The sequence below is a fragment of the Balearica regulorum genome, chromosome 20 (assembly GCF_011004875.1).
Source record: "Balearica regulorum gibbericeps isolate bBalReg1 chromosome 20, bBalReg1.pri, whole genome shotgun sequence".
NCBI lineage: Eukaryota > Metazoa > Chordata > Aves > Gruiformes > Gruidae > Balearica > Balearica regulorum.
Genome location: NC_046203.1, coordinates 8,167,928 through 8,194,687, shown reverse-complemented (window position 1 = coordinate 8,194,687; position 26,760 = coordinate 8,167,928). Strand labels below are relative to the sequence as shown.

Below are 26,760 nucleotides of genomic sequence, written 5' to 3'. Positions count from 1 at the left end.
CACTTCTCCAGTAAGGTACACAAGAGAACAATTGACTCTGGAAAATCAGTGCAGGAACTACAGAACTTGTGATCAAAAAAAGCCATCACACTCGACTGGCAAAGTCCTGCCCCAAATCCCTACAGTATTGGTACGGACACACAATCTTCTTTCTCTTCCCAAGGCAAGATACAGTACCTTGATTGCTCCGGTAGAGATCTGGATCTCGTGGAGTCTCCTCATGGTGCCATCACGGTCTACAAAGTAGGAGGAAGCAAGCTGGTGCAATGCTTCAACGCTCTGGGTAGCGTTTCCTGACTTTCTGTCAAGGCGGCTCTTGTCCATGTACATGGTCAAGGCCTCCTCTCCTGCAGCAGAAAGAAAAGGAGATTTCAGTAAGACCCAGGAGGTTGCCATGTAGGGTCATCTTAAACAGGAACACACGATGTCACTTGTTGCACTTAAAGAAAGAAAAGTCTGACACCTAAAGCACTTTAAGTGAACCTACCCTTCCTCACCACTACCAGAACCTCAGTGTAGTAGATATGAGCCTCCTTCTCTATTGAGCCAGAAAGGCCAGGTCCACCACACCTGTAGATCAGCTCCACTGAGCAGGTAACATTTTGAACATATATTCCAACAACTGTTGGAAAGGATTCAGACCATTTGTCCCACTTGAGGAACGCTTTTCTCTGTGGGCAGTGCCTCTAGAACGATGCACCCCTGGCTCAGAAGATGCCACTTTTATACAATTCTGACCCAGTTTCTAGAAGGAACAAATGATGATTTAAGTTGCAAATAGCATATAGATACATAGGTGGGTACAGAGGCCAAGCAAATGCTAGTTGGACCTCTCTACCTTCCAGTGATCACTGGAAAGGGTAAGGGCAGGGGGCTGAGTGAAGGAAAGCAATCAGAAGAAAGAGCAAATGAGAATGTTAAGTTAAACCAACCACCCTTTCTGCCTTTTTTTTTTTTTCTCCTCTCCTAGAGTCTCATTCAGTGAATTTAAGTGGAGAGCAAAAAATACTGTGCAAAATAAAGGACAACGGGTGACTTTGAGCTAGTAATCACAGAATCTGGGACGGAAGCAGTTAAGACCCGATAGCACCAAACATCCTAAACATCAGCAGAAACCTGAATCTAACAAAAGATATATGAAAAGGACAAGAAGCCGAGAAGTAATATTTACCCAAAAGTTCAATTTATGCTGTGTGAGCCAGATTAAAATCCAGTTCATGCTTATGTTAAGACTGGCGTTATAGAAGGACTAAAAAGGTAGAATACCATCCTGCATTCTTAACATCTGAAGTTCTGATTTTAATAAATGAAGAGAATAGATACCTAAGGTAGGAATGTGCCGTTTCTACATAGCGCTCTCAATAATAGTACTTGCTCTGATTTGATAGATGAACCACTGATGAACACATTGCCTCTGGCAACAATAGCATGGTCAAAAAAATGCACCACCATTTTTTAGGTCAAGAAATATTTTGCTCTGCAGCATTTTTGCATTTCTTTTTTTTAAAGAACAGGCACTTTTCTTAAAAATTCCTATTAGCTGAAATTGTTTGATTTGTCCAAATAATTTCTTTTATTGCCTACGTGCAAAACAAACCCAGTAAGCTCTCTCCCTTGCTTTCCCTGGAAATTTTCCAGCTTTTATCTGGAAGCCAAATACCTGAAAACAAACCAAAAATATTCTGGCTGAAAATCAAAATATTTTTATTGGAATTCAGTCTTTCAAGCAATTGATATGTTGAGAATTGAGCCTTTGGCTTTGAGATGAAAAATGGAAATTTTTGGTGGAAAAAGGTACTTTTCATCAAAAGAATTGATCAGTTGAAATCTTTTAATTGGCTTCGTGGGAGCTAAGTGGAGAAGTCTGGCATATAAAACTTTCTCTCTTTAATATTTTGTTAAAAATAACATACTATCCTTTGACCGCGACCAAAGTTGTCGTGGTAACAGTATCATCATTGTTACTTCTCACAAAAACACTTTCCCTGGAAAATGACCAGCTTTGATTTCCTTTATCACCGTTAACATTATTATGCGTTGAGCGGTGTGAGGAGACCTTGGCAGGGATCAAGGCTCTGTCACATCAGGCTCTATCCACACAAACAGTGGAAGATGTTTCCTGTCCCAGAGGATTTAAAACCCACGTATCTGATGAGACACCACAGGTGTATACGGCAAACAGCCGGCAAAGCACGAGGCAATAAAATGACTGTGATTAGCGTGAGAAACAGCGGTCACCGCGCGCCAGATGCCTGGCCGCTGTCAACACAGTTTTCAGGTTTCATCTTTGAGGTGAGTTTTACAGGGGGCTTGGAAGGAAGGTCAGGCTTTGTGAATTTTCATGAGGCAACTCGTTTGCCACCGAAAGGATGTCTGCATGGGAGTTAGCCAATGGGCTTGAAAGGAAGACAGGCTGGATCAGCGTGAAGGTATTGTATTTTGAGCCAAAAGTTTTGTATCTCTCATGTAATGGAAGTATTTATCTGCATGGAGATGCAGCAGACATAAGTGATGCTCTGCCTCCATTTCATTCTCTGAAAGGAGAGAGAAGACCTGGGATAATTCTCCCCTTGGCTGCGATTCTCAGAGGAACCTGTAGGATCCAGGTATCAACTCTTCCTCAATTCCACCAGTAACTGGAAAAAACAGCTTTTTGTGGAAAACTATCATGCCTTCTTTTAATAGCCAAGGCACAAAAATCTGGAGCTTTTCAGTCCAGGCCAGTTCATTTTGGTAGAGGAATGCTGAGATTTGAGATCCCTCGGACAGAGAGCAACCAGGAAGCGCGGGCTGAATTACATCAGGCACTAACACTGGTTTCAGATCACCAGGAGATCCACCATCAACTTATGGTCCCTAGACAACATGAAGCAGGCAATGAGTGGCTGAGACAGCTCCTCAACATCAGACAGGAGAAACCTGTGCTCTAGGGAAGTGGAGATCAGTGATTTCCCCACAAAAACTGTCATTTTTCCTCCCTCAGGTTTTTGGACCCCTCCACTGGGAGGAAGAGGAAGAAAACACAAAAGTAAAACCCAAGATATTTGATGCTTCTCCTGAGGGACAAATACTGTCCCTAGCAGTGAAGGGTGCTGACCAGGAATAATGTTGCTGGAAACCTGTGTACATGTGTGCAGACCCGGAAAAGCACAACATCCTCACAGAGAACGCGCATGAGAAAGCAACCCTTAGATCAAGAGAGGTTAATAGACTTTTGCTGCATTATTAAGTCTTAATTTCTCGTTTATTAAGCGGGTGCTATGTTCAAAGTTGTCTTTCCTTCAGGGCTTTCCCTGCAAATTGGCTCTCAGCTCTGTGTGCTCCATCCCAGAGCATGGATGCCCTCAAAATGACCCTTCACCAATCCCTTTGTCAGAACTAAACTGGAGCAGAGCTGGGTTTTTATTAGGCTCCAGGGGGACCCGACTGCTCCGTAGGTTGAAAGGCATCCGAGCTCTTCCCCATACGGCCAGGTGTGAAAATAGCTGCTGTACTCAGGTGGGCTGGCCCAATCTGCCACCCAGCCTCCTGGGGTCCATGCAACAGCTGGCATTTAAAAGCAAAACAATTTTCTGTGTGTTTGTCACTTGTTTGCAGCCTAATAAGACATCAGGCTAAGTTTATAAACCACTGTAATCCAAAGCAGAATTCTTGGAACTTTTCTGAGGAGACCTGAGGTCTTGGGAGAGCGAGGGTGCCAGGACATGTCTGCTTTTATATCCCAGTGTTCTTGTTTAGCCCACAGACTGCGATTAGAGTGTGTCCTCCTTGCATAATGCATGCTCAGCTTCATCTACATTTTCTCTGGGACTGCCATTGCCAAGATAAATCCTTCTTTTCTCCCCCCACCATTGCTCACCGTGCTCTGGGCTGATGGAGCATTTAGCGCTCCTCTCCAACACCAGTTCTTGTTACAAGCCTCTGCATATTTAAAATTGTTGTGTTGTAAAATCAGGAGAAGAAACAAGCCACTGTGAATAATTCACAACCTCACCCAGGCAAAATTAAAAATATATTTTACCATCAAAGGTCTTTCTTATTTTGAATTTGCACAGATGTGAGTGGCAAGAAGAAAAAGGCGTAACAATGGAAAGAAAAGTAAACCCACAAAAAAACCCCTCTCAACACTCTACTGGATTCTTACTTGGCTGGCTTGGGCTCTGTAAAATACAGTCCTGAAAAGTGATTTCCCCAATAAAAAGGAGTTTATCTTTATACAGACTTCGTTAAGGCCTGATGCGGACAGTAATTGTACTCTTCAGTGCATAGAAACGTGCGCTCTCACACATTTCTTGCTGATGGAACAGACAGTTTGAATGCTTGGACTGGAAGCTCGAGGTTCTTTGAAGGACATTTGCCACACAAGAGGCCATTTGACTTCAATGGAAGCACGCCAATTTACCTACCACCTAATTTGTGCATGAATCATATGCACACATCTAATTTCATCTACGTCTCATCCAAATGTCTACAGAATGCTTTGGGAACAGACAGATGGCCAGAAATTCCTCAAAGTTCGCTACAAACTTTGCGATGTGGTAAGTCTGGAGGTCAGGTATATTAGAAGAAGCAACAACAAACTCTGTACTAAAATTAAGACCTTTACCACTGCAGAATCCCCCTTACAGATAGTAGCTCTCAAAAGAAAGGCATTTAAATGCACACCCCAAAGGGTAAAAAATGGTAAAAATAGCACAAGAGAGGAAAAAAAAAATCAGGGGCAAATATCAAGTGGAATTGCTGATTTTCACCCCTCCCGGTTTTCAATACGCAGTACTTGAATTGTTTATGCAGCACCACCAGCAGTGCTTGCACGTGAATTAATGGCCCTACAGTACTCTGTTTTATGTCATCACCGACACATTCTGCTTGCACACGCAAGCCTCTCTCCAGTCCTTGCATATACATTTTGAATTTTACTTAACTGTCGGGTTTTTTTCAAAAGTCTACTTCATGTTTCTGCTTTCACTTATGCATTCAGCACAGGCTTTCTGGCCATCTCTTCCCCTGCTGCACACACTCCCTGCCCAACTCCTTGAACTCCCTTTTCCTGGAGCTCTTTAAAATTCCTCCAGTTCCAGCAAGAAAGGATGGGGTTTTTTTGTTTTTCCTCCTGCATTTGGTTTCATTCTGAAAAAAACGAGGGATCAACACGGTCTATTGTCAAATTAAGGACAGGGGCGCAGGAATGACAGACAGGCTCCCTCACTAAACGAAGCATGTTTATCTTGACGCACACCAGTACACACACACCATTGTCAGAGGAGCGCAGGTGCACACGTATCACAGCTGCCGAACTTGCACGAGTTGCGCTGTGAATTCATTTGCAAAGGCTATTTGTACTCTGGGGATTTTCACACAACGTCTGACGATGAGACGGGCTTTGGTTGGGGGAGCTGCAGCCCGGCTCTACGCTACCCAGCCAGCCTCCACACAACGTGGCCAAGGTTTGCAGGTGCCTTCACCACCCCACCGCTGACACCCACGTAAAGAAAACAGCCCAGGTTGCCACCTACCTCCCAGGGTGGCAGAGATGAGGATGTGGGTGCCGTACTTTTTGATGATGGTATCAATGAACTGCTGCGTGGTGGGTCTCCTGCCCAGGAGGCGGATGCTCCTCTGAAACTCAGGCATCAGGGGCAGTGGATTGTGGAGCAGGTCCCTCCGCTCGATGGCTGTGTTCCTCACCTTCCAACGGGCAAACTCCCTACGCGACAACACAGGAACACAACAGGGGTGAGGCTTAGAGTCCGGGGGAACAGGGAGAGCCGCCGAGGGCAGGGAAGGAGGATGGCAAAGGGGACAATCCTGTTGGACACCCCTGCACGGATACGCACGTGAGGCCACAAGGCTAGACAGAAGGGGAAGGGGAGGAGAAGAGGAAAAGCAAGACATTACAGCACAACACCACCACAGTTTGAGGATCAGGGTCTGGGCTGATGAGGCGGCAGTCTCGGAGTCTCCAGAGATGTCTGGCAGAGGGCTGAATTTCCCTACAAAGAAAGCAGCCTGGTCCTTTCACCCTCACACACTTTGGGGTCTTACACTTCTCCATAAAGCAGCAAATTCTGGTTTCTGTCAGCAAAAGAGCTGCTCAGTTGGACAGATTGTATATCCAGACCAGTCTATGTCCCCATGCCCACAAGCCTGCCTTGTAGCTACTGCTTTTGTAAAGCAAGGCTGAAGGAAACATGCTTTGTCCATACATCTTAATCTTTCAGCACCAGGGAGTACAGCAAAAGATCATTTTGAAAAACAAAATGCTTGATAAACCATCTAAAAGAATCGATTCAGATATAAGCAGAGGCCAGGATGAAAATGGAGGTTTTGTTTTTCTTTTTTTTAAAAAACCCTATAAAGTGATTTTCAAATCCCTTCCTTTAAACTGATAGCGACTGGGAAAAAAATAAAGTTAATGTTTGCAAAAGCAGCACTTTATTGCAGGTATCCATTTTGAAACGACACGGAGAGAAAACCTTGCACACCTGCGATCTAAAAATCAGGCCTCTGAAATACATCACCAGCTGAGCACCTAAAAGATGAGAAACTTATTAATGCCCTTTGAAAAATATTGAGCAAGGCCTTCTTAAAAGGAAAGGATATTATTTATAACCACTCTCCTACAACACACCTGCACTATCTTAAGCCATCTCCCAGACAATCAAGTCAGACACTTCTCTGTCACTTTTCATTCACTTATTCCTGTAACTTGAGTTTAAGACAAAAATTTCATTTAAATAATAGGAATGACAATACCTGGCTCTGACGCAGCACTTTCTATCAATGTGTGTCAACCAGCATCAGCAATCCCGCTTTGCTGGTAGAGAACCTGATGTGCAGGCAGGTTTAGGAGATGTTGTAAGTCAGTTGCAAAGCCAGGATCACAAACCAGATCTTTTTTTTCCTCAGGTTGATTCTATACCCAGTCCACTTTATGTATGTTAGGTTATTTTACTTAATGCAATTATGCATGTATTTATTTTGATTGCACCCTATCACAACACCCCAGGCTGCCTAACAGCAGTTGCATTGATTAAAATAGCAAAGTGCCAGCTTTTTACTTCAAAACACCTCCTTACAACTGAGCTAATGCCCCCTCTGCAGCTCCTAGGCTTTCACAAGCCAAGTAAAACTGCCAAAACAAAACACCCCTCTTAAGACATCCTAAGAGGCATTAGTGTCAAACCTTGAAATCCACAGGAAGACTGGTCTTTCCTAGAAAAACCTCTATCAAAAGGCTAAAAAAAACTACAACCCCAAACCCAGCCCAAACTCCACATAGACTAGGATCTTCATACCATGAGTGGAGAAAACATAGACCATTGGCTTTGAAGTCATCTGCAGAAAACAAGTGCATTACCAGTGTCCACACATTCAACGTATGGAGCGGAATATTGTTTTTCCTCTGCTGTCGAAGAATAGAAGTCCAATACTTAGTATCTGTGGGAGAGACACATTTGGGGGTCCCATGATTGCTTTTAATGAATGGTAGAACCTTGAAAGCAAAGACAAAGAGCTTCTCTCTGACACTACAGAGAGAGGTTGCTCTAATCATTCATGGTTAGAGCGGTGATCCCAAACCTGGCTATACAAGGAAATCCCCCTTGCATGAAGAAGGAATGGTCCCTTCAGGATACAGTGGTTACACTGTACGGGAAGACACAGCTCTGGATGCTAAGACAGGCAAGGTTTTATAATAAATAGAGATTCCCCATGTTCCTATCATAAAGATGATAACGGCAAGCATAGAAAAAATGCCATCTATGCTTCCTCTCCAAAGAGACAATTATTACTTCCTGTAAAACTCAAGCACACTTTTGCTCTAAGATTCGTGCTTCCTGCAAGCATTATCAATAAAGTCAGGAGGGACTAGAGCCCTCCAGAGCCAGGGCTGGAGGAATGCTTCGTGTTCCCAAAGTACAGAGAGTTTACTTTTGTTACTGTCAAGTTATCTATTCCAAAGCAAAGACCATCAAGTTTAAACACGCAACTGTTCAACTAGGGCTCCATTGATACATCAACCCCTAAACCATAGGGGTGCCTCCATTCAGCGTGTGGAGATGGACAGTTAATTAGGACCACGCACCAGACAGCAGTAGGCAATAAAGATGGGAGAAGGTAGTAACAGAGAATGGAAATTTGGTAAACAGTGGGTTCATTTTTTTTACATCAGGTCCAACATCATCTCATGACACCACTGGCAGGAGGCAAAAGGAGTTTAAAAGAAATCATTGCCATATCTTCAACCTTGCCTGCTGCCAAGGGACAATTCCAGTTGCCATTCATGCAGTAGACAAGGCCCAAGCAGAATCCACATCTAAAATATCATAGTGAAGGAGATTTTTTTCTACTCAGTTCTTATGCACGCCACCCCTCCCCAGGGCTTCCTACTCCTAGGGCGTATCATTGAGGTGAAAGCCCAGTTCTATTATACTCTCCAAATGCTTGGATGTGCGGCTTTCATAGCTGATGAGAAAAGCTGAGCAAATACATTATGATGAATAATTTATGCAACTAACTTAGATGTTTATCTTCTGCTCATAGAATATCCATGAGCCAGTTGCAATTCCCTCTAATTTATGCATTATTTGAATTTACTTAGTGACATTTTTCAAGCTCTTTTTTTAAGGTTTTGCATAGCATTTGGGTATATTCCCTCTTTGTGTGCTGTTGGTTAGTTGAGATTGGTCAAGCTAATGATACAGTATTGTTCAACTGCCTGATTAATGACCACAAATACATTTTAAACTTGGCTTTGCCAGTACCAGAATATTTTACATTGAAAGCAACGCCCTAAATACAAGCAATCTCCCATGCAACCTCTAGAACTCTGTGCTGTAAGATGCACCCGAGGCCAAGACTATGGTACAATTTTGGAAAAATAGACTTAACATTAATGGATATGGCTAGGGAAATCACTTAAAATTGAGTGATTAAAAAACTAAAGATTATTTGCAGGAAACAGTATAGCTCTGGCCTTAGGGAATGATCCAACCTGTAACTCCTTACGTCTGTGAAGAAACACCTCCAAGAACAGGTTTTCTATTAGTTTTCCATGCTAGACTTAGTTGTATTTTCTGCAGAAGCAGCTGCTGTTGCCCAAAACTGAATCCATGGCACTGGGCTAGGTAAGCATACTCTCATCTCTTTGTCACCATTGAATCTTTGAATCTATGAATCTTTGGAGGATCTACCAAGGCCTTGGATTCACGGATGATGTGTGCAAAAGGGCACTGAAATATTTCCTCCCAGAAATCATTCTCGAATGCCATTTCACTGATCATTGCTTCTCAGAACCACTGGTGACACCACAGCCTCAATGCCACCACCTGGAAAGCACAGCTGGGGCCTCTACAGGTCTCAAGGCACTTTATAAAAATAAATATTACACTGTTGCTTGCTCATTTTCCAGGTGATGAAGCTGCAAAGACTTGACCAGGATTATGATGGCACCCCATGAAACGGTTAGGATTAGCACAGAGTCTTCTGACTCTCAGGGAAATCCCCAGCAAGGACCTGAACGTCTGCCAGTGGAGAAGCTTTTAAGGGCTTCGGAAAGATGATAAACCTCTTAGCGAGGAGGAGGAGGACGAGTCTGTATCCCTGATGCAGAGACGGGATAAGGGGAAACTATGACCTAACGTCTGAGCAGTGGGGGAGAGGCGTTTGTTTATGCTCTAATGTCTCGCCGGTGTAGACAGCCCGTGCTAATGCGGAGCATACCCGGGAAAATGCCTGCCAGGTCAGCGGGGGAGTCTGCTCTCTAATGTCTGGTGAAAGCGCTGAAGAGTCTCCTCTTCTAATGGCTGGAAGGGGTAGGGAGTGCTAATGCCTAAAGGGGGAGGGAGGTGAGAGGAAAAAGAGGGATGAAGTACTGCCTCAGGGAGGCAGATATGTGCATTTCAGGCTTTCCTCCCTGTCACAGTAAGACAATATATTTTATTTGTATGCAGCTGTATCTGACAAAATACTTGCTCCTTCAGAGTTTGCGTTAACGAGCTCGCCATCAAGGCCATGCACGTCAGAGATGGGGGGAGCCACTACGGATGTCTCAGTGCTCATTAGCACTATGACCCCTCCAGGGAAACGGAAAAAAAGGGGGGGAAAAAATGCTGAAGAGGGAGGAAAAGTCAAAAGCCTGGAATGGGTACATCACCCAGACCCCCCACTGCACCAGCAGAGAGGCTAGGAGAATCCAAGGGCATGAGCATCTCTACCCAGGGAGAGAAGTCTGAAAGAGGCCGTCGGAGCAAATTAAATTCCCCATCTTCAAATGGCCAAGACAACCAAAGGACATACGTGAAAAAACAAGTTCAGTACAGACCTCGGGGGCTGGCGCTTGAAATCAAAAAGAAATTAAATGCATTAAACAATGATCGAGACAGAGCCTGTTTGAAAAAAAGAAAAAAGCAGAGCAGGAAGACACTGAGCAAAGCCTCTGTCTCACTAACTAGACCACCCCAACACCTCCTGCTGCTGGATGTATTGCCTTCAGGGCAGTTGGTGCAGCCCACTCACAGCGCACGCTCAGCAAACAGGACCAGCCCCATCACTCGCTGGGAGATGGGCAAGGAGAAGGCACCAGCTCCCTTCTGTACAGCAGTTCTTTATCTTTTTATAGACAATAGCTCAAAAGCCATCAACTGCTCACACAGGTGAGGAGCAGACAGAGCCCTTCCAAAGGCAACACCTTCTTCAATAACAACAGGATACAAACATTGCTTAATGTCCTCTACCTGGCTTTATGCACACATTATTGACTCTGTGATGTCAGGAGGATCCCCAGTCATAGACAGAAAACTCCTAGAGCCTCTTGCTCTCTTGGATTTTGGTGTATATAGAACAGCATCCGTCTAGACATGTCTCTGCCCCTTGTTTTCATACAAGCACCTCACAATCGTTAAGACAGTTTTGGACACCCCTATGTACGCTGCAGACAAGCGTTATTAGCTGTTAGAATGAGCGTGAACCAAAACAGACAGATTTTAGGCCTTGCCTAGGGGAAAAACAAGTTGTGTTAGCATTAGGAACTTAGCCCAGTGTCCTCCAGAATCCTCCCAGGTGGTCCTGCAATAGAACTGTTGGTTTGGGGGTTTTGTCTTTCTTTTCCTGAGCTTAATTGTTCCAGTCATGGGCTGCACAAAGTAATAGTTATCTTCAATCCTCAGGGTGATAGCTCTTCCAGGTTACTGTGAGCCCTTGACTCCGCAAACAATGCCACAGGGCCAGGATACGAGCATGAGAACAGCACCATAATGCTTATCTTTTACAGCCAGATCTGGCTTAATGTGAGTCTGTACAGGGTATCTGTGATTATGGTGGGGTCAGTGATGTTTTATTTCTAGTCTGTGCCCTCAAAATGCCAGACAGCCCCAGGCTGAGCGGTGCAATATTCCTTTAGCAGCTTTCTCTGCAGCTCGGCCTCTTCTCTATCTAGGCCAGCACGAAGAAGTCAGTCTTCAAAGCTGAGCTTTTCAAAGGACCTACAAGAATTAGTTTCCTGCAAGGGTTTGGCACTCATCCCCCCTAATCTATTTAAGAAAACTCCAGTCCGTAGATTCAAACTAGTTCCAAATTAGACAGAGGATGAAGCTCTGCCGTTAGAAAGAGGAAAAAAATACAAAAATCTAATTCCAGAAAAGTATGAAAAAGAAATCACTTAAGCTGAAAGCGTAACAGCATTTTGCATAACAACCAGGCAAGCAGACAGGCTGACATAGGACAGTTGATCTACTGATAAATGCTGTGTTGTCTGCAGCAGTTTCATTCCTACAGGGGCATTTACCTGGATAGGACTGAACCCAAGATGATCATCAGTGTTCAGATCATTCACCAGAATCATATGGCAAAAATAAAACAGTGCTGTTGGACTACTTACTGCTTCACCTGTCTCCACAGGACAATGGAAGAATCTTCTGTTGTTTTTATCCTTGGTCTATACTTTGGCCATGTGCTTGGTGTTGGCTGAGGTGTCTGAAACCTCAACTGCTTCCCCTTTTCTGGGCAACCGTTTCAGCCTGTTGGATTTCCCTGTTAAACAGATTTGTTTTCTTCTCTCATATTTTTAAGAAAAATAGCAAAAATTGTTCCAGGGTTGAAAACTTGCAGGGGTTTGGGTTTTTTTTTTCTAGAAGAGAGGGATGTAAATAATAGGTCCAGAATGACATGGGGTTTGCAAGAAGCAAAAAAGAAAGAAAATTACTTCAAAGTTTGGATTTCATGTGACCTTGAAAGTGCCTCGGTAAACAGATTGTTCCAGCACTGAATTAAAAATCAATCAGACAGACATGACTGAGTCTTGTGTTCTCTCTTAGGATGGGACTACACTCAAGTCTCTTAGGAGGCAACATGTAATTGTTGGGTGCTGAAAAGATCAATTTGTTTAAAAAAGACAAAGCTGGAATAAATTTATTACTAAAGAGTCAAAGCAGAGTGAGTCAGCATAGGCAAGTACAAGTTAAAATATAGGTCATTAAATTTGGTCATTACTAAGTTTGCTTATTATTAAATTTGGTCATGGCCAGGATGTGGCTATGATTCCTAGCTCTGACTTCAAATCTAAACATAGCAGAATAAGTTACCACCCCTTCAACTGCATGGGGTCACCTCCAATTTACATGTTTATGCATCCTCAGATAATACCTAGTAACTTCTAAACTTCAACATAGTAAACTCACCAGCTACCTTCAGCTGTTATCTACTGATCTGTTCCCATATTTCACCCAAGTCAGCTGCTGCAATTCCCTTTCATCACACCCATCAGGTTACATTGCAAACTGCTCGTGGGACATTGATTCCACTCAACCTTCCCCATAAAGTTCTTTGTGCACATTTCATTGCAAACAGCACACACCTCGGGCACTAGAGTTACCCTTTCCAACTCCAGCCTACTTAAGCCTTGTCCACCCTGGAGACTTGCTTTATAAGTAGTTCCCATTACTGTTAACACCATTTCAGCTGTTTTCAGCATTGGGCTGACGGCGCTGCTTCTAAGCCACTACAATTTACATAGTGGTTGATACTAGCTGCTAGAAGCCAGAGTGACACCTCTACAAGAGCTCCCAGCATTGTTAGCACTGCTGCAGCTTAACAAACATTATCAACAATAGGAAATGTTCTGTTCTGTTGCTGTTTTCTTCCTAAATGGTTACCTAAACCAGACATGGCTTAAGCTCTTCTATTCTAATAGGCTGCAGGGTCCTATGTTCCAAGCACTGGAATGGACAATATTGAGACACCCATTCCTTCACTGTGAATTATCATAAAAATCACAAGAGATGCAGCCAGAACAACTCTCCACTAAAATACCTGAGGTAGCCTAGAGAAACTCATCTATGAAACAGGCATTTGGAGTTCTACAGTTATGATTACAACACTTATTTTTCATTGCATGGTCTCCTGAATTTATGTTTCTATGAGTTTGACCCAGAAGTCAGAATGAAGCAGATCCTGGGAAGTCAAGGAGCTGTCAAGAAGATGCTTTCTAAGAACAGCACTTTTGAAGCAACAGATAGAAACAACTGAGTCATTGAAGGAATTTTAGATAGTCTTGAGGAAGCCTGGGATAAGTGGTACAATTTTAGATCGTCTTCTCCAAACTTCTTCCAATTCCCTTCTTGTATGTTCCTTTGCTCAACACATGATCCTTGTCCAGAGAGCTGATGGCATGCATCAGCCACTTAGACTTTGCCAACAACAGGCTGGAAGGGAAGCTAAGACACAGGATGGTGAGACAATTAACTAAGGCTGTGTAGGAGCACGGGTCAGACACAGGAAAAGGCCTCAAATTGTTCAGTCTTGTGCTGTAGCAACTGAAAAAACCCAACCAACAACAACAGACCTTTTCACATGGAAGTGTTTTTTGGGCTCTAGCAGGTTAGAGGATTAAACTCTTGACAAAGCCCCTCTTCATATGGCTAAATAGTCCACAAAAGTATTTAAATCTTTTATTTTTGAAAGCAAGTTTGAAATGGAAGACAGGCAGACAGATTTGAATTTAAAGAGCAGGTAACAAATCACCCAGGGGAAGACTGGCCCACACCACATCATGGTGAGCACTCTTTACCCCGTACAGCCCCTCAGCAAGCTAGGCCTGCCCTGCCCCAAAATTCACCATCTAGACTGTTCACAATTGCCTACCAGTGTTCATATGAGCACAACAGTATGAATCGAAGGCTGCAACAAGAACATATTTTGGAACAAGTCATTTCATTAAATTGCATTTGCTTCATTCCCTGAAGATACAGGTGTGTGGACTACAGGGGTTTTTTCCTAATTTTAGCTGTAGCAAGCTGATAACCTCAGCCTGTGACACCACAGCCCCAATTTTTGCTCTTTACTTATGATTCACAGTTAAATCAGATGAAAAAACTGCAAGAAATGTGGACTTGAACCTTAATTTCTCCTACAGGCTAGGGAACCTGGCTACTGCACTACTGGCAACTTAAGCACAGCATTTGTCAATACTGGGAAAGTATCAGAAATTTAGCCTTGATTGCCCCTTTTCTCAAAAAGCACAAAATTTTTTCCAACGCAGCATGCAACCATGTTTCAAAACTTGAACTGTTAGAAAATGGAGCCATCACCCCCCTCCGGTCAGTTGTGCTACTCAGTTGGCAAAGACTCAAATTCACTGTATCAGGAGGCAAAACAAACCAGTGATTTTTAAATCCAAAGCCCCTCCTGCCTCCTACACCCAGCTGTGCCCTCAAGGCAGTCCTGGCAGAGCCACCTGGGCACAGCTACCACGCTTACAGTGATGGGAACGCTGTCCCCTCTCGCCCACTCCCTCGCCCCTGAGTCATTCTCAGCTGATGGAGACACCAGCGATCACGTAAGGCGGGTGCTGGTGAGCTGCTTGGTTGCCTAAAGACAGCCAGTTGGCAAAGCCACCTGTTTACATCAGGGATCTCTTGCTGCAGGCCAGATGACAGGCTTTTGTCCAGGTTAAGTGAAGAGGGTCCATACCCTTCCCTGCCAGGGAACGTCCTTCAGATGGAGAAGCGTGCTCCAGGCTGCATGTAGAGAATAGTTAGGAAAATCGTGACTTGCAGAGATGCAGCAGGACAGAGAGACCAATTGCTCTATGCTCCTAAAGGCACACCCAGATCCCAGACATGGTCACCCACCTCAGAATAACCCAGGAGGTGTGATGAGGACTGGCGTCCTTCATCACCCATGCCGTTGCAAGGGGTCTTGCAGAAAGCATTCATGTGTACCTGGAGGATGTATGAGAGTATGAGTGAACAAAATCTGTTTTGTCATTGTAAAATAAATCCACCCTCTCTCCACTCCCACAGTGATCCTTGCTACTTTATTCCTATAGTGTTGTGACATTATTTCCTGCAAGTTAGTTTAGGAGAAAATGGTGGTTCCTCCTCACAGTTCCTCAGGACACCCATTTCTGTGCCTTCATCCTAAGAGCTGTGTCTCAACACCCCTTTGGTTTTCAAGCCATGCTGTTACCTTCAGGCCACACGCTAAGAGTTGCCATTTTAACAGTGACATCCAGCAAGCAGGGATATACACAGTGGCTACATGCAGAGACCATCCCCTCTTGGCATAGGATTCAGATGGTATCTGGGCCTGAAATTACTAGCAAAAGGCATGAGGTGAGATGTGAAGGGCTAGAAAAATTAGGCTGCAGAGCACAGACACAGCAAAACTCAAGCCATCCATAATCAGAGACATTTGTGCTTTGTTCAAGATTAAAAAAAAAACCTGTCCCAAAAAGCCTGTGACATTTCAGAATTACAGTAAAATTGAAGAAATTTTCTCTAGGAAAAAGGTGACCCATTTCCTCAGACTACATCCCTGTTTAGCAAAAAAACTGAACACAAGCTGTGAGAAAGCCTTGAACATTCCCTGGTTGCTCCAAAATCTCATTTCAACAAAAATCAGTTTTGATGTATTTAATTTTCATTCCTAGTCATGCCATTTCAAACTCAGACATGTTTTGATGGAGGAAATAAAAAGACTACAATAAAATAAAAATTCACAAACTCTTGAAGAAAGGCAATCTTTTTGCATGCTACAACACGGCCTGCAATAAAGAGACAACCATGCTTTTTGTGCAACATTTCATAATGGAAAAGCTTTATTTTTGTCCTGTCCTATCAAGGGAACAGGGACTAGTGAATGCAAATACTTTTGTTTTCTGGGATCTGTTTGTGAAGCTTTGAAGCACTTGGTTATTCAGGCACATGCTTAGCAATTTCCCAATCATGAGTCATGCTTCCTTTAGCTGTTATTTGTGACTTTGACACATGGATCTCAAAGCACTTTTAAACAAATGTGTCACTGTGCACAGAGAAGCTAAGGCAGCAAGAGATGAACAACTTTTCCAAGGAAGAGAAGCAGGGGCAGAGGTACATCCCTCAAAATCACCACTACACATAAATTCCTGAATCCCAGCCCTTCGGGGAGGACACAAGTGCTTCAAAACACAGAGTGAGCTGGAGTCATACAACAAAGGAGGGTGTTGGACCGGTTCTGTAGCAAGAGTGAGAGGGATCAAATGCACACCCGTGGTATTTATCTTCTGCAAAGTAATAGGACCCCAAAGGCTGTGAAATCAATCTAATGAAATGCAAGCCATTTCCTTTGGGAAGGTTACGTTGATTGCCGACTCTGTTGTGTTCAAATCAGCAAAGAACATGCCAGATTGTCTGGGAGAGCAGGTTGAAGACCTCTAAGGCCTCCAGCAATGCTAGTTTTTACTGCTTCAGGTTGTGCCTGTCTAAAATCCTGTGATTTTATGACTATACCATAGCCAGATGATACAGGAGACTGTTGAAATGTAAAAACAACCACCAGAGTGCTCCTTTAGCTCACCAAGCTTCAAGCACACCTAAAATAGCTGAGAGGGGTTGTTATGCACATGCTGCAGGCATAGGACCTGCAGCACGGTGGAAGGAGGGAGTTCAGTGAAAGGGCAGTACAGGCAAGCTGCAAACTGCCCCACATCGCACTCAGAGCCACAGAAGCGCCTGTCTGCACAAATCACTTAATTCAGCTACAAAGCAAAACCCACTCACGTGTTATGGTCCTGGTGTGAAATTCAGGTCCTGGAGAAGTTAAGAGCAAAACCTTCTCAACTTCAGTGCCGGCAGCATCCAGCCCCACATGCAGTCCCACAGCCCAGCAGGTCTCTGGGCTGCAAGTGGCAAAATTCAGGGTTTGGGACAGAGAGCTGGAGCTGAGCCCTACTCCCCTCCCTAAACACAAAACACCCCCCCACAGGGCAGGGCCAGCTGCAAAGATTTATAGCCTCACCCTGCAAGGTCTGTTTAGGGGGAAAGGGAAGTCAGCTGTGTTCTGGGGGGGGGGGGGGGGGGCTGTGTGGGGTTTTTTTGTTTGTTTTGGTTTTGGTTTTTGGGGGGTTTTTTTTGCAAGGGGCAGGGTGGTGGTTGGGTATTTTTGAGGGGGAGGGATTTTTTTTTTTAAGTTTAGTAGGGAGTGCAATGGAGGGTGAAGGGGGTTTTTCTTTAGTAAGGGCTCTTATGTCTCAGATTTTCATTTTGGCTTAGCAGGTATTTGCTTTGTGCTTTTTATCGTGGATCAGGAATCTTTTGCTGAGTCTGGGTGGGAGCTTCTACACGGTTGGTTCTTCCCCTTTCGCCTGTGCCGCTTTCTTTCACGATAGGCTTTTTTGTTTGTGCTAAGTTAAAGTCAGGATCTCTCTGAGGCAAGGTACTGGAAACTTAGTCTGGGGAGATCAGGTGCTGCAGAAAAGCTAAGGATAAGACCTCCCCTCATGGCTGTTTCAGGAGGTGAGGACTGGGCAAAGTAAAAGCACCAGCTCCTTTGGTAGCTAAACCCATCCATATGGCTGAATAAGGGATTATGTGCTATTGCACATCAGAGCCTCTGCTCAGAAATAATGAACTGGACCCCAGAATTTTGAAGCACATGCATATGTATATATTTATCTACTGAACAAAACAACAATATCTGCAATGCTTTTTATTTGCCTTCTGGGTTTCGAGATTTAAAGACTCATATTTTCTGGCTTTTCTTTGCAATCCTAAAAGACAGCCTATGCTTATTTTCTAAATGGAAGTTGTGAGTTATACAATAATATGACTCAAGCCTGGAGTACTTAAAGCAGACAGGAAAAAAAACTAATATGAATCCCCCAACTCTTACAAATACTGGAGAAAAAGAAATAATAAAAAATATCGATGTGGTCTGGTAGAGAGCTGGTCCCAATGTTTCCTGCTACTGAGAAGAAACCTCACAACTCCTCGTGCCCGAGCAAGTGTTGGGAAGAAGGGGGACAGGTGACAGTCTGCCTCCGTGCCATGGGCTAGGTGTATCCCCGGGGGGTACAGCCCTCCCCTCCCCTGGGCTTGGGTAAACTGCAGATTAGCTGAGCTGCTGCTCAGGCCAGCAGGATGCTTTTTTTTTTTTTAAGTTTTTTTTTGGGGGGGGGGGTTGTTGTTGGGTTTGGTTTTTTTTTTTTTTTTTTAAGCATTAGCACTCCCCTCCATGCCGAGGGACTCAGTTTTCTTTCTCCTGCTCTTTGGTGGAGTTGCTTCCCCTCTTCACGCTTCCCAGCCCTCCTCTCTTTTGTCTCTCTGTTGCATTGTGCTGAGCGTACAGAATTAGGACCCTACAGACCATACTCCTGTGGCAGCACGTAGAACCTGATGTAAAATTCAACTCGTTCCGGGCAGGGGCTGTTGGAAGCCTGATGGAGGGGGGGAGAGAGGGGTCCTGGAACTGCCTTTGGTGGGAGGAATCAATTATACGGCCCTGTGCAAGAGCATCACCCAGAGGCCTCCACCATAAGTGCACGTTTCTCTCGGGTTCTGTCTGTGGAGCAGAGCTGTTTGTCCCTGCTCCTCGTCCTGGTACCTACAAAGCCCAGCTGCTGGCGAATTCGCTCATCTCCGGATGTAAGAACCAGCGACTCCACGCTCGGGTGTCTTTTTGCAGCTCAATGTGTCTCCTGCTGTAACTCATTCCCAACGGGAGATGTACTGGGTATTCCCACTTCCCTGAGCCTCGTCCCCTGCCTGCCCGTCTCTCCTCTCCCCACGTCTCCCTGCGTTCGGAAGGGCAGGTGGTGGCTGTATTTAAAGCCTCAATCTTCCCGGGCACTGAACCGTTACAAACAGCGCACTCATCAGCAGTGCCGAGTTTCACTGACTGATTGTTTTCTGATTCGGTTTGGCATTTTATCCTGGCTGCATAGAAAACTTATTATAAAATCATGTTTGTGTTCCATAGATTATATCTGTGGCTCACTGCGGCAGGAGGACGAAGCATGACAGAGTCGGAGGGGCATGGCTGATGAAAGCCCCTGCCAAGGTGACGGGGGCCAAACTGCAGTGCAGTCACAGCGTTTGCAGAGATGAAGATAGGAGCCCCTTGATCAGCCCCAGGTTATCCTGGGGGCAGTTTAGCTGTTGCAATTCTCCTGACCAGATCCGTGCCACACGCCACAAATAAACGTTCTAAACACAGATAGGTTTTATATTAGATGACTGCAATGGTCCCTGCTGCTATTAAAAATCTGTCAGTCTTTCCCCCGGATAGCCCCAGGCTAGTGCCTGCCATTCAGTTGCACCTGTATCAAGTCCAACAGCCTGTGGTAGAACTAGAGAGAATTATTATTTAGGTTTTCAGTTGTTACTTGGGTTCTGGGAGCAGCCAAAGCCTGGGAGGTGCAGTCTGCAAAGAGACCGCCCGTTCTGTCTTACAGGTTTAGGACTGTCATTCTTTAAACAGCAAAACCCTGTACCTGGCAGAGAAGAAGATGGGAAGCTGTGACCCTGGAGGGTCCTTTTAGTCCCACGTTCCTTGGCTGTGATACCAGATGCTAAAGCCTCTCTGTCCTTCCACAGACTTCCATTGTGAGCCAAAAAAAGGTGTCCTGCAAGATCAGCTAGGCATGGCAGCAGCAGAGACACTCTGAGTTGCATATCCCACAAAAATAAAGGCAACCATCCTTTTCTAACCGTATCTTCCTCCTAGCTACATCTCCTGAATGCCTCCCAGCAATGCACAGAGCAGCATGACAAGGATCTGACTGGTGGCATTCAACCTTCCTTCCCTTGGCCTCTCTCCTGGGGACAGCTAAACATGTGGGCTAGCGTTTTGTCAACTGCTCAACACAAACAGTCCCAAAACAGGAAAGATGTCCACAGGAAAAGGTCAAGTAGAAAAACAGAGAAAGTATCACCTCTGGAGGAGCAACCAGACATGGCTCGTTGGAGAGGTGGAAAAATGTAACAGCCTCCCTCTCTATAGAGCTGTTTCTGGTCTTTAACACATGGATTTCATGGGGGGGGGGTCCTCTCCTTCCCCCCTCCCTGAGCACAGACAGATCTGCTGGATTCTCCCACCCACTGCCACCACTCGTCAAAGAGCAAGCAGTCCCCCCCTCATTCACATGTTGGGATGCTGGTGGTGCAAGAGGCTTCACGTCAGTGGGGCTGGCCATCTGGAACAACCTTCACACATCTCTCTGTCTCATTGACTCTTTGTTCCATTTCAGTCTCAGCTGAAATTGTATCTTTTTTCTCTCCTCCCTTGCCTGTGACTCTTATTTTCTCCCTCATACTGCCTCTGCTGCTATTTATGATTTATTCTCTGTAACTGTCCTATTTAATGCTGCAAAATGGTTGGGAAGATGGTTTCTGTGGATGATGTTGCAGAAAGCAGGGGGGTCCTGTCATTTACGCATCACAACGGAGCTGACTAAATACATCCCAGCATTGTGGGAGATGGAAATCTCACACCAGCACCCTGGATTCTTTGCTGCCCAATAGAGTCAGGAGCACAGTGTGAAATGGCCACTGTGCCTTGGAGAAACTGTCAGGGAGATGCTCACGGGGAGTTCTGCCTAAAGCAAGCAGCCTTCAGGATCAGGCTGGGGGCTCCTCTCCTCGCAGTGAGCTCGGGGCATCACCTCACTCCAAAAGGACCAAACGTCCTTTCCTGGAGGAGCAGCTCGGGATGTTACACGTGCCATCGTTCACTCTTCATCCAGAGTGGAGCATGTTCTGGAGAGCCCATGGGTCCTATGGTCTCACCATTTCTGGAAACCCTGGGATCTGCAGGGTTCAGATCAGCAAAACACGATGAGTCTGCGAGGCTTCTTCCTACATTGGCATTTTTTATCACGCGAACGCCACGCTGCAGCTGGTTCTGGGAAGGCCTCTGCCCACACACTAAATAAATTCTGGTGCGGTGCGCTGCTTCTCTATGGAAACCGTACCCTGCATTTCTCTCTATAGGATTTTTCTCATTTCAGGCTCCATAATAAATTAACGAGAAGATGTTTTCTTTACACCAACCATAGGAGAGACTCTTTTCTGTACTCGATTAATCTTTAGTGATCTATATTAAATATTTATCTGAAGAAACGAGGTCTGTATTGCAGCAACATTTTCTATTATGAGACTTTATCATATCAAAAGATATTTTCCTGGCGCTGATTCCTTCGTATATACCCAGCCAGAATTTCCGATGGAAGGGCACCCTTTCTTTTTTTTTTTTCTCTTTCTCTCCCAGTGACCTTTTCCCTCCATAACAAGCTGCTGATATGTTAGAATTTACTGGGTTATAAACATTTTTTATCGAGTAGGAGGAAGCTGGGTGATTTGGCATCAGCTTCCCTAATAAAACCCAGGGGAGAGGCTGTGATGTTTGACACCAATAAAGGCACGGTAGAAGTCGCAGCCTTCTGGGATGCTGGTCACGAATGACAAGGGGAGTCAGAGAGTGTCGGTCACGTAGATTCGCTCTGCTGAGGCACTTTTGGGAGGAGGCCAGCTTGCTGGCACAGGAGAGGGAGCTGGGAGGGACCTGGTAAAGGGCTCCTCTGTTCTTTCCCAGCATTAACGAAATTGTGTGATCTATCACACGGAGCAGTGAGCTGGGATTCCTAAACCCTCTTTTCCTGCAACTGGGAGGTGGAAAGACACTAAATGGTTGAGATATCTAAGATGGGATGAGGACCTTGGTGTTGGGTTCAGGCACTGGTCCTACAAGAACATGGCGAATTCAGGTCATAGTTTGATCTTGAATCAGTGGTTGAATTTTCCTGCCTGGGACAGACATGGCATTGGCTATAAGTAAACAGAATTATAACTATTTCTATTGAGGTAGTGCTGAAAGGAAACCCAGACACCGGCCTCTGCTTGTGGTGCCAGGTGCTGAGCAGCAATGCAGCAGAAAAGCTGCTGGAGTTGACCAAGAGCTCACGTCTCTGCCTCCCAAGGGAGCGGTGATTTAAACTGGTCAATAACTAACTCATTCCACAAAAGCCTGAATAAATCATCTGATGACTAGATATACACACATTATAAATGTTTAGTTCTGATAATATATGAGAGCTGTTATTTTGACAAATAGCTAGTGAATAATATATTTGATGAACTGCATAATATTTTACTAATGATTAATTTATTCATTCGAAACAAACAAACAAAACCCAGCCTTTTCCTCGGCTATCATAAGGAACCCTAGGTAATGGCTGCTAAGAGCTTTGAGATCCCTGGATGAGCTGTGTCTGTTACTCCTCCTTTTATCATTGTGTATTTCTAGTGATTTATTACCAGGGATAATAAATCTATGGCTTATGTTATGGACAGCCTCGTTTAAGATGGTGACAGATCCTTTTCAAAAGCTCCTGATTTTATAATGCCCACTAAAATCTACAGGAATTTGGCACTTAGGCAGTTAAGTACCCACACAATGTGCTTAAATATCTTTTTTAAGTCTGGGCCAAGCTTGTCTGAAACATTGTCTGCTGCTCCCGTCTGGAGACAGAACTGTTGTGGTTGGGGATAGTTTCAGTAGAGCTAATTACTACAGGATGGAGGTCTATAAGATTTAGTTGAGGATTGCCCTGGCTGTAGTTCTCCCTCTCCCACACTCTTAATCCCATTCAGAAATATAATTTCTGTGAGTTCACAGAGAAGATAAAGGACCAAAGAGCAAGAGCGCTTCCTCAGAGCTTTTCTGCAAAGGCGGACTGATTGATTACAGATTGGACGCTGCTCCAACTTCCTTTCCTAAATGAAAAATTGAGAGCTCTTAAAAATTGAATAAAATACGCCGTTCTAGGAAGGATTTCCACTGGCATGAGTACAATAGGAGGTAGTAGTGAGTTGCTCGATATTTCTGTGTGTACTGGCTAATCCTTTACTACTCAGTCCCTTTGCACTGTCCCTGTGGCACCTGATGATAACTCATCTGTAATTGGTAAGGGCTTCAGTTTTGTGTCTCCAGACAAAGCTTAAATCGCGCACGTTTGGGAGAGCTCCAACTTCAGTTGTGGTTGGAGCTGTCCAGGAGATTATTCCTTTTTGTAGCTACTTTCAGGGCTGCGGAATCTGGCTTTGTTCCATGCTGGAAGAATCTGGAACAGCTTGTAATGTTTTCACTAGACAAAATTTTGTCAAAATAGCTCATTTCTTCAGTCTCGCTCTCCTGCCATAATAACTAGTGACCAGAGAGGCCAGGACTTCAAAATGCCTTGAATCCACTTCATCAGCCTGAAACACTATACTACTAACAAAATAAAGCATTTTGACAAAACCTTACCTTGAAGAAAATATTCTTCTACCTTACTGAGACAATTTTATTATGCCTAAAATGCAAAGACTGTGCCATCCTGTCGTTTGCCTTCCACCGTCCTTGTAGAAGTACCCCAGATCTGCTCCCCTTTTCGGTGCACAGTCCCCACCACCGTGAGTAAAAATCCCAGCCCAGTGGTACAAACACTCGCAAGACTCTGGCAGAGAGCTGAGCTACTTCTACTCCAGCTAGCAGACAGCAGTGGTGCACATAAAGTCTTTACCTTCGGATGCTCATCCACAATCGTACAGGAGGCAATCACCAATGGAGCTGATATGTTCAAGTGGGGAGATAAAGCACTGTCTTTTTTACAAGACATGATGCAAATATCGCAGTCCCCAGGAGCGAAAACAGTAAACTTATTTTTATGACTCTTCTGCAGAAGAAAATTAAGTCCAAATACAGTTTGCACTTATCCTGTAAGCTCATTATAAAGTAGCATTCAGCTTCTCCCACACTCTTTGTTCCTCCTTTGTTACATGCTAGAAGAGCTGGTAGGACTTTTTCTGTCCCCCATTACAGAGCCATTTCACAGGAAAGTATTCTCAGATTTCCTTTAATCCACCATGGGCCACACAAGATGCTTCAGCCACCCCAGTACTGGCATGCACCTCAAACATCAGTACTCTGGTCCGCACCGAGGCACGCATGAGGCTCTGTGAACAGCTACAAGCACGGTATGCTCTGCTACATCCCCACCTCTTCAGTACGGGCCGCTCTTAAACTGAATGTGGACAGCCTGAGTAAACGTGTGTGTGGAAGGCAAGCCCATCACTTAACGGTAACGGTGGCAATCCCCCTTCATCCTATCACACCGGCATCCCTGTCTGTGTGTATGTGTGCAAATATTCCAGGAATAAAGGCGCCCCTGGGTGATGCACACACCTCGTAGAAAATTTGGAACAAGCTGTTTCAATATCCGAAGGTTTTTCTTCCTTTCAGATCAATTAAATTCATCTGAGATTACCAAATGATTAGCAAAACGTCAGTTCTGGCATTGCTAACTTATTCACATGTGTCTGTTCGGTGTGCAATCTTCTGGTAGGATGGAAGACTCTAGAATATATTTCTCTCTGGGTTTGCAATGCTATTGCTCTGTGGCTTGCTTTCCCTGCTTATGCATGCTGACGAGATTTACTGTTATGAATTGCACCACAAAACTACCTTCAAACTTAAATTTAATAACCTAAGTATTATGAAGATCAATATTATGGCTATTCTCATTCATATGATTAGCACTAATATAATTTTGGGAAATATTTATGCTGCAGTAGTGACTAGAGACCTGGGTTAAGAGGAGATCCTCAGCATCTATACAGAAGAAAAGACACTGTTCTCTCCAGCTGTGTACTGAAGTGCAATACTCAATCTCTGAGTCTCCATGGGTTTGGATATTTTATGTAAGTTATCTAATAAGATAACAAACCAGCCTTACAATCCCTACAGCCATATTGCTAACTGTTTGAAAATCATGAGTCAGGCTCCAAAAAAGAATTAAGAGATTGGTTTTAAAATTCATGAGACTTTTAAAATCTGATAAACTTCAGGGGTTTTTTTTTTCCTTCCTTTTTGCCTTCTGCTTTTTGAGTATGTAGGAGTTGTATTATCAAGTTTTCCTCTGCAATTATGAGGGCCGTAAACTTACTTTAAAAATTGAGTTGAGACTCTTACATAATCACAGGACTCTCAAAGTGTGGGCTTTGAAGAGACACTAAATAGTCTTGAGATACAGCTCATCATGTGACTTGGCAACACTCGGCTGCTGAATCGGTAACGGCACAGATTTCAAATATCAAATCCTCCCAAGAAACAGTCGGGAGTCTTTTACGGGTGGGAAGGGGAAATCTGAGACTTTCACAGTCTGACCATGAATGAGGGGTGAGAGGAGGAAAACAGGGAAGGAAGACAAAATGCAAGGAGAACATTTTAGTCTGCTGGGGACTCTTCATTTAGTTCTAACCAGAGATGAAGCTAACAACCTTCTTTTCTTATTCCCGTCTCTCCTGCTTGCTCTTCACCATGAAACACACAGTTCTCCCAGTGTACCAAGCTCTCTTATTAGTGTTAGCCAGGGCTGCCCACCTGCACTCCCCAGGGAGAGCCCCAGACATTTGGAGGGGAGTAAAAAGTAATGTTCTTTCTGGATTTTTTGCTCAAGCTGGAAGCTAACACTGAAATATTTAATGCTGAGTACTCAATAGGCAGGTTTTCCTTTGCTGAGAGGGAAAGAATCAGTAAGAAAGAAAGGGAAGGAAAAGCAAAATGAGGTTGGGCAGGGATGCACGGACAAATAAAACACTTTTGCCCTCCCGACATAATGCTCAGTTTCACCTTGTCCCTTCTTCCACCTCCAGGTAGCTGTGGGGAGGCAGTGTCCCTCACTGGCCAGTGTTTGCATCCTCATCCAAGCTGAATCCCTTGACTGCGCTGTGATGGTCTGCTATCAAAATCACTGCTTAAACCCAGTCCGTGCTCCAGGAGACCTGCCAGTCGCTACCAGTCCGTGAAACCTTTGCAGCTTGCAGAGGGGCACTTTTATTGCAGAAACGACAAGATCTCTGGCCACATCGGCAGGGGGTCAGCGTCAGGATGCTTGTAAGAGCTATCACTAAGTCAGAGTCCAGGCACAGGTCCCAGCTATAACTTAGAGGAGAACAGCTCTTCCACTGGCTTGTCGTGACACTCATTCATGGGAATGAGAGGTTGTTGCAATATCGGGAGTATTTGAGCCTCCAGTCCCTCTTGTCCTGGCTGAGAGCGTAGCCATCAGATAGGGTTCTTCTTCAATGAACTCCCCTGGGAGGTGGAGAGCATCCAGAGGCTTCTCCTTAACCGGTCTTTAAAATGTTGCTCCCTGCCCTTGGAGGAGAAAGCATGGCAAGGGTTTTCAGGCCAGCAAGTGTTGAAGGGTGGCACACCATACAGGCATAACAAAGGAGTCCCTTCAATTTGGGCTAAAGAACTCCAGGAAGCAAAATACCTCCTGCCATAATCGCAGAACAGACAATTTCCATGTCACTGTTTAAAAAGCGCTGCACCCCATCAGCACAATTCAGCCTGCAGGAACGCAGTGGCAGTTGCTGTGCTCTCGCCACCCCTAGACGATGGCTGCGCACGAGCAGAGCGTTAGTGTAAAATCCGGCCCTGCAAGGCTGCACGAGAGCCATG

The 26,760-nt window shown here is 44.6% G+C and overlaps 1 protein-coding gene across 2 annotated transcripts in view; it reads right to left on the bottom strand.

Moving 5' to 3' along the window:
* The window catches only part of BRINP1 (BMP/retinoic acid inducible neural specific 1), an 88,733-nt gene that overhangs the window by 23,205 nt on the left and 38,768 nt on the right, over positions 1 to 26,760 (bottom strand). For both annotated transcript variants that reach the window (XM_075772428.1, XM_075772429.1), the window contains 2 exons: positions 5,517 to 5,707; positions 178 to 347 (listed from right to left, as the gene is read on the bottom strand). In XM_075772428.1, the coding sequence (XP_075628543.1) occupies positions 178 to 347; positions 5,517 to 5,707 (361 nt within the window). The remainder of the gene's footprint in view (positions 1 to 177; positions 348 to 5,516; positions 5,708 to 26,760) is intronic.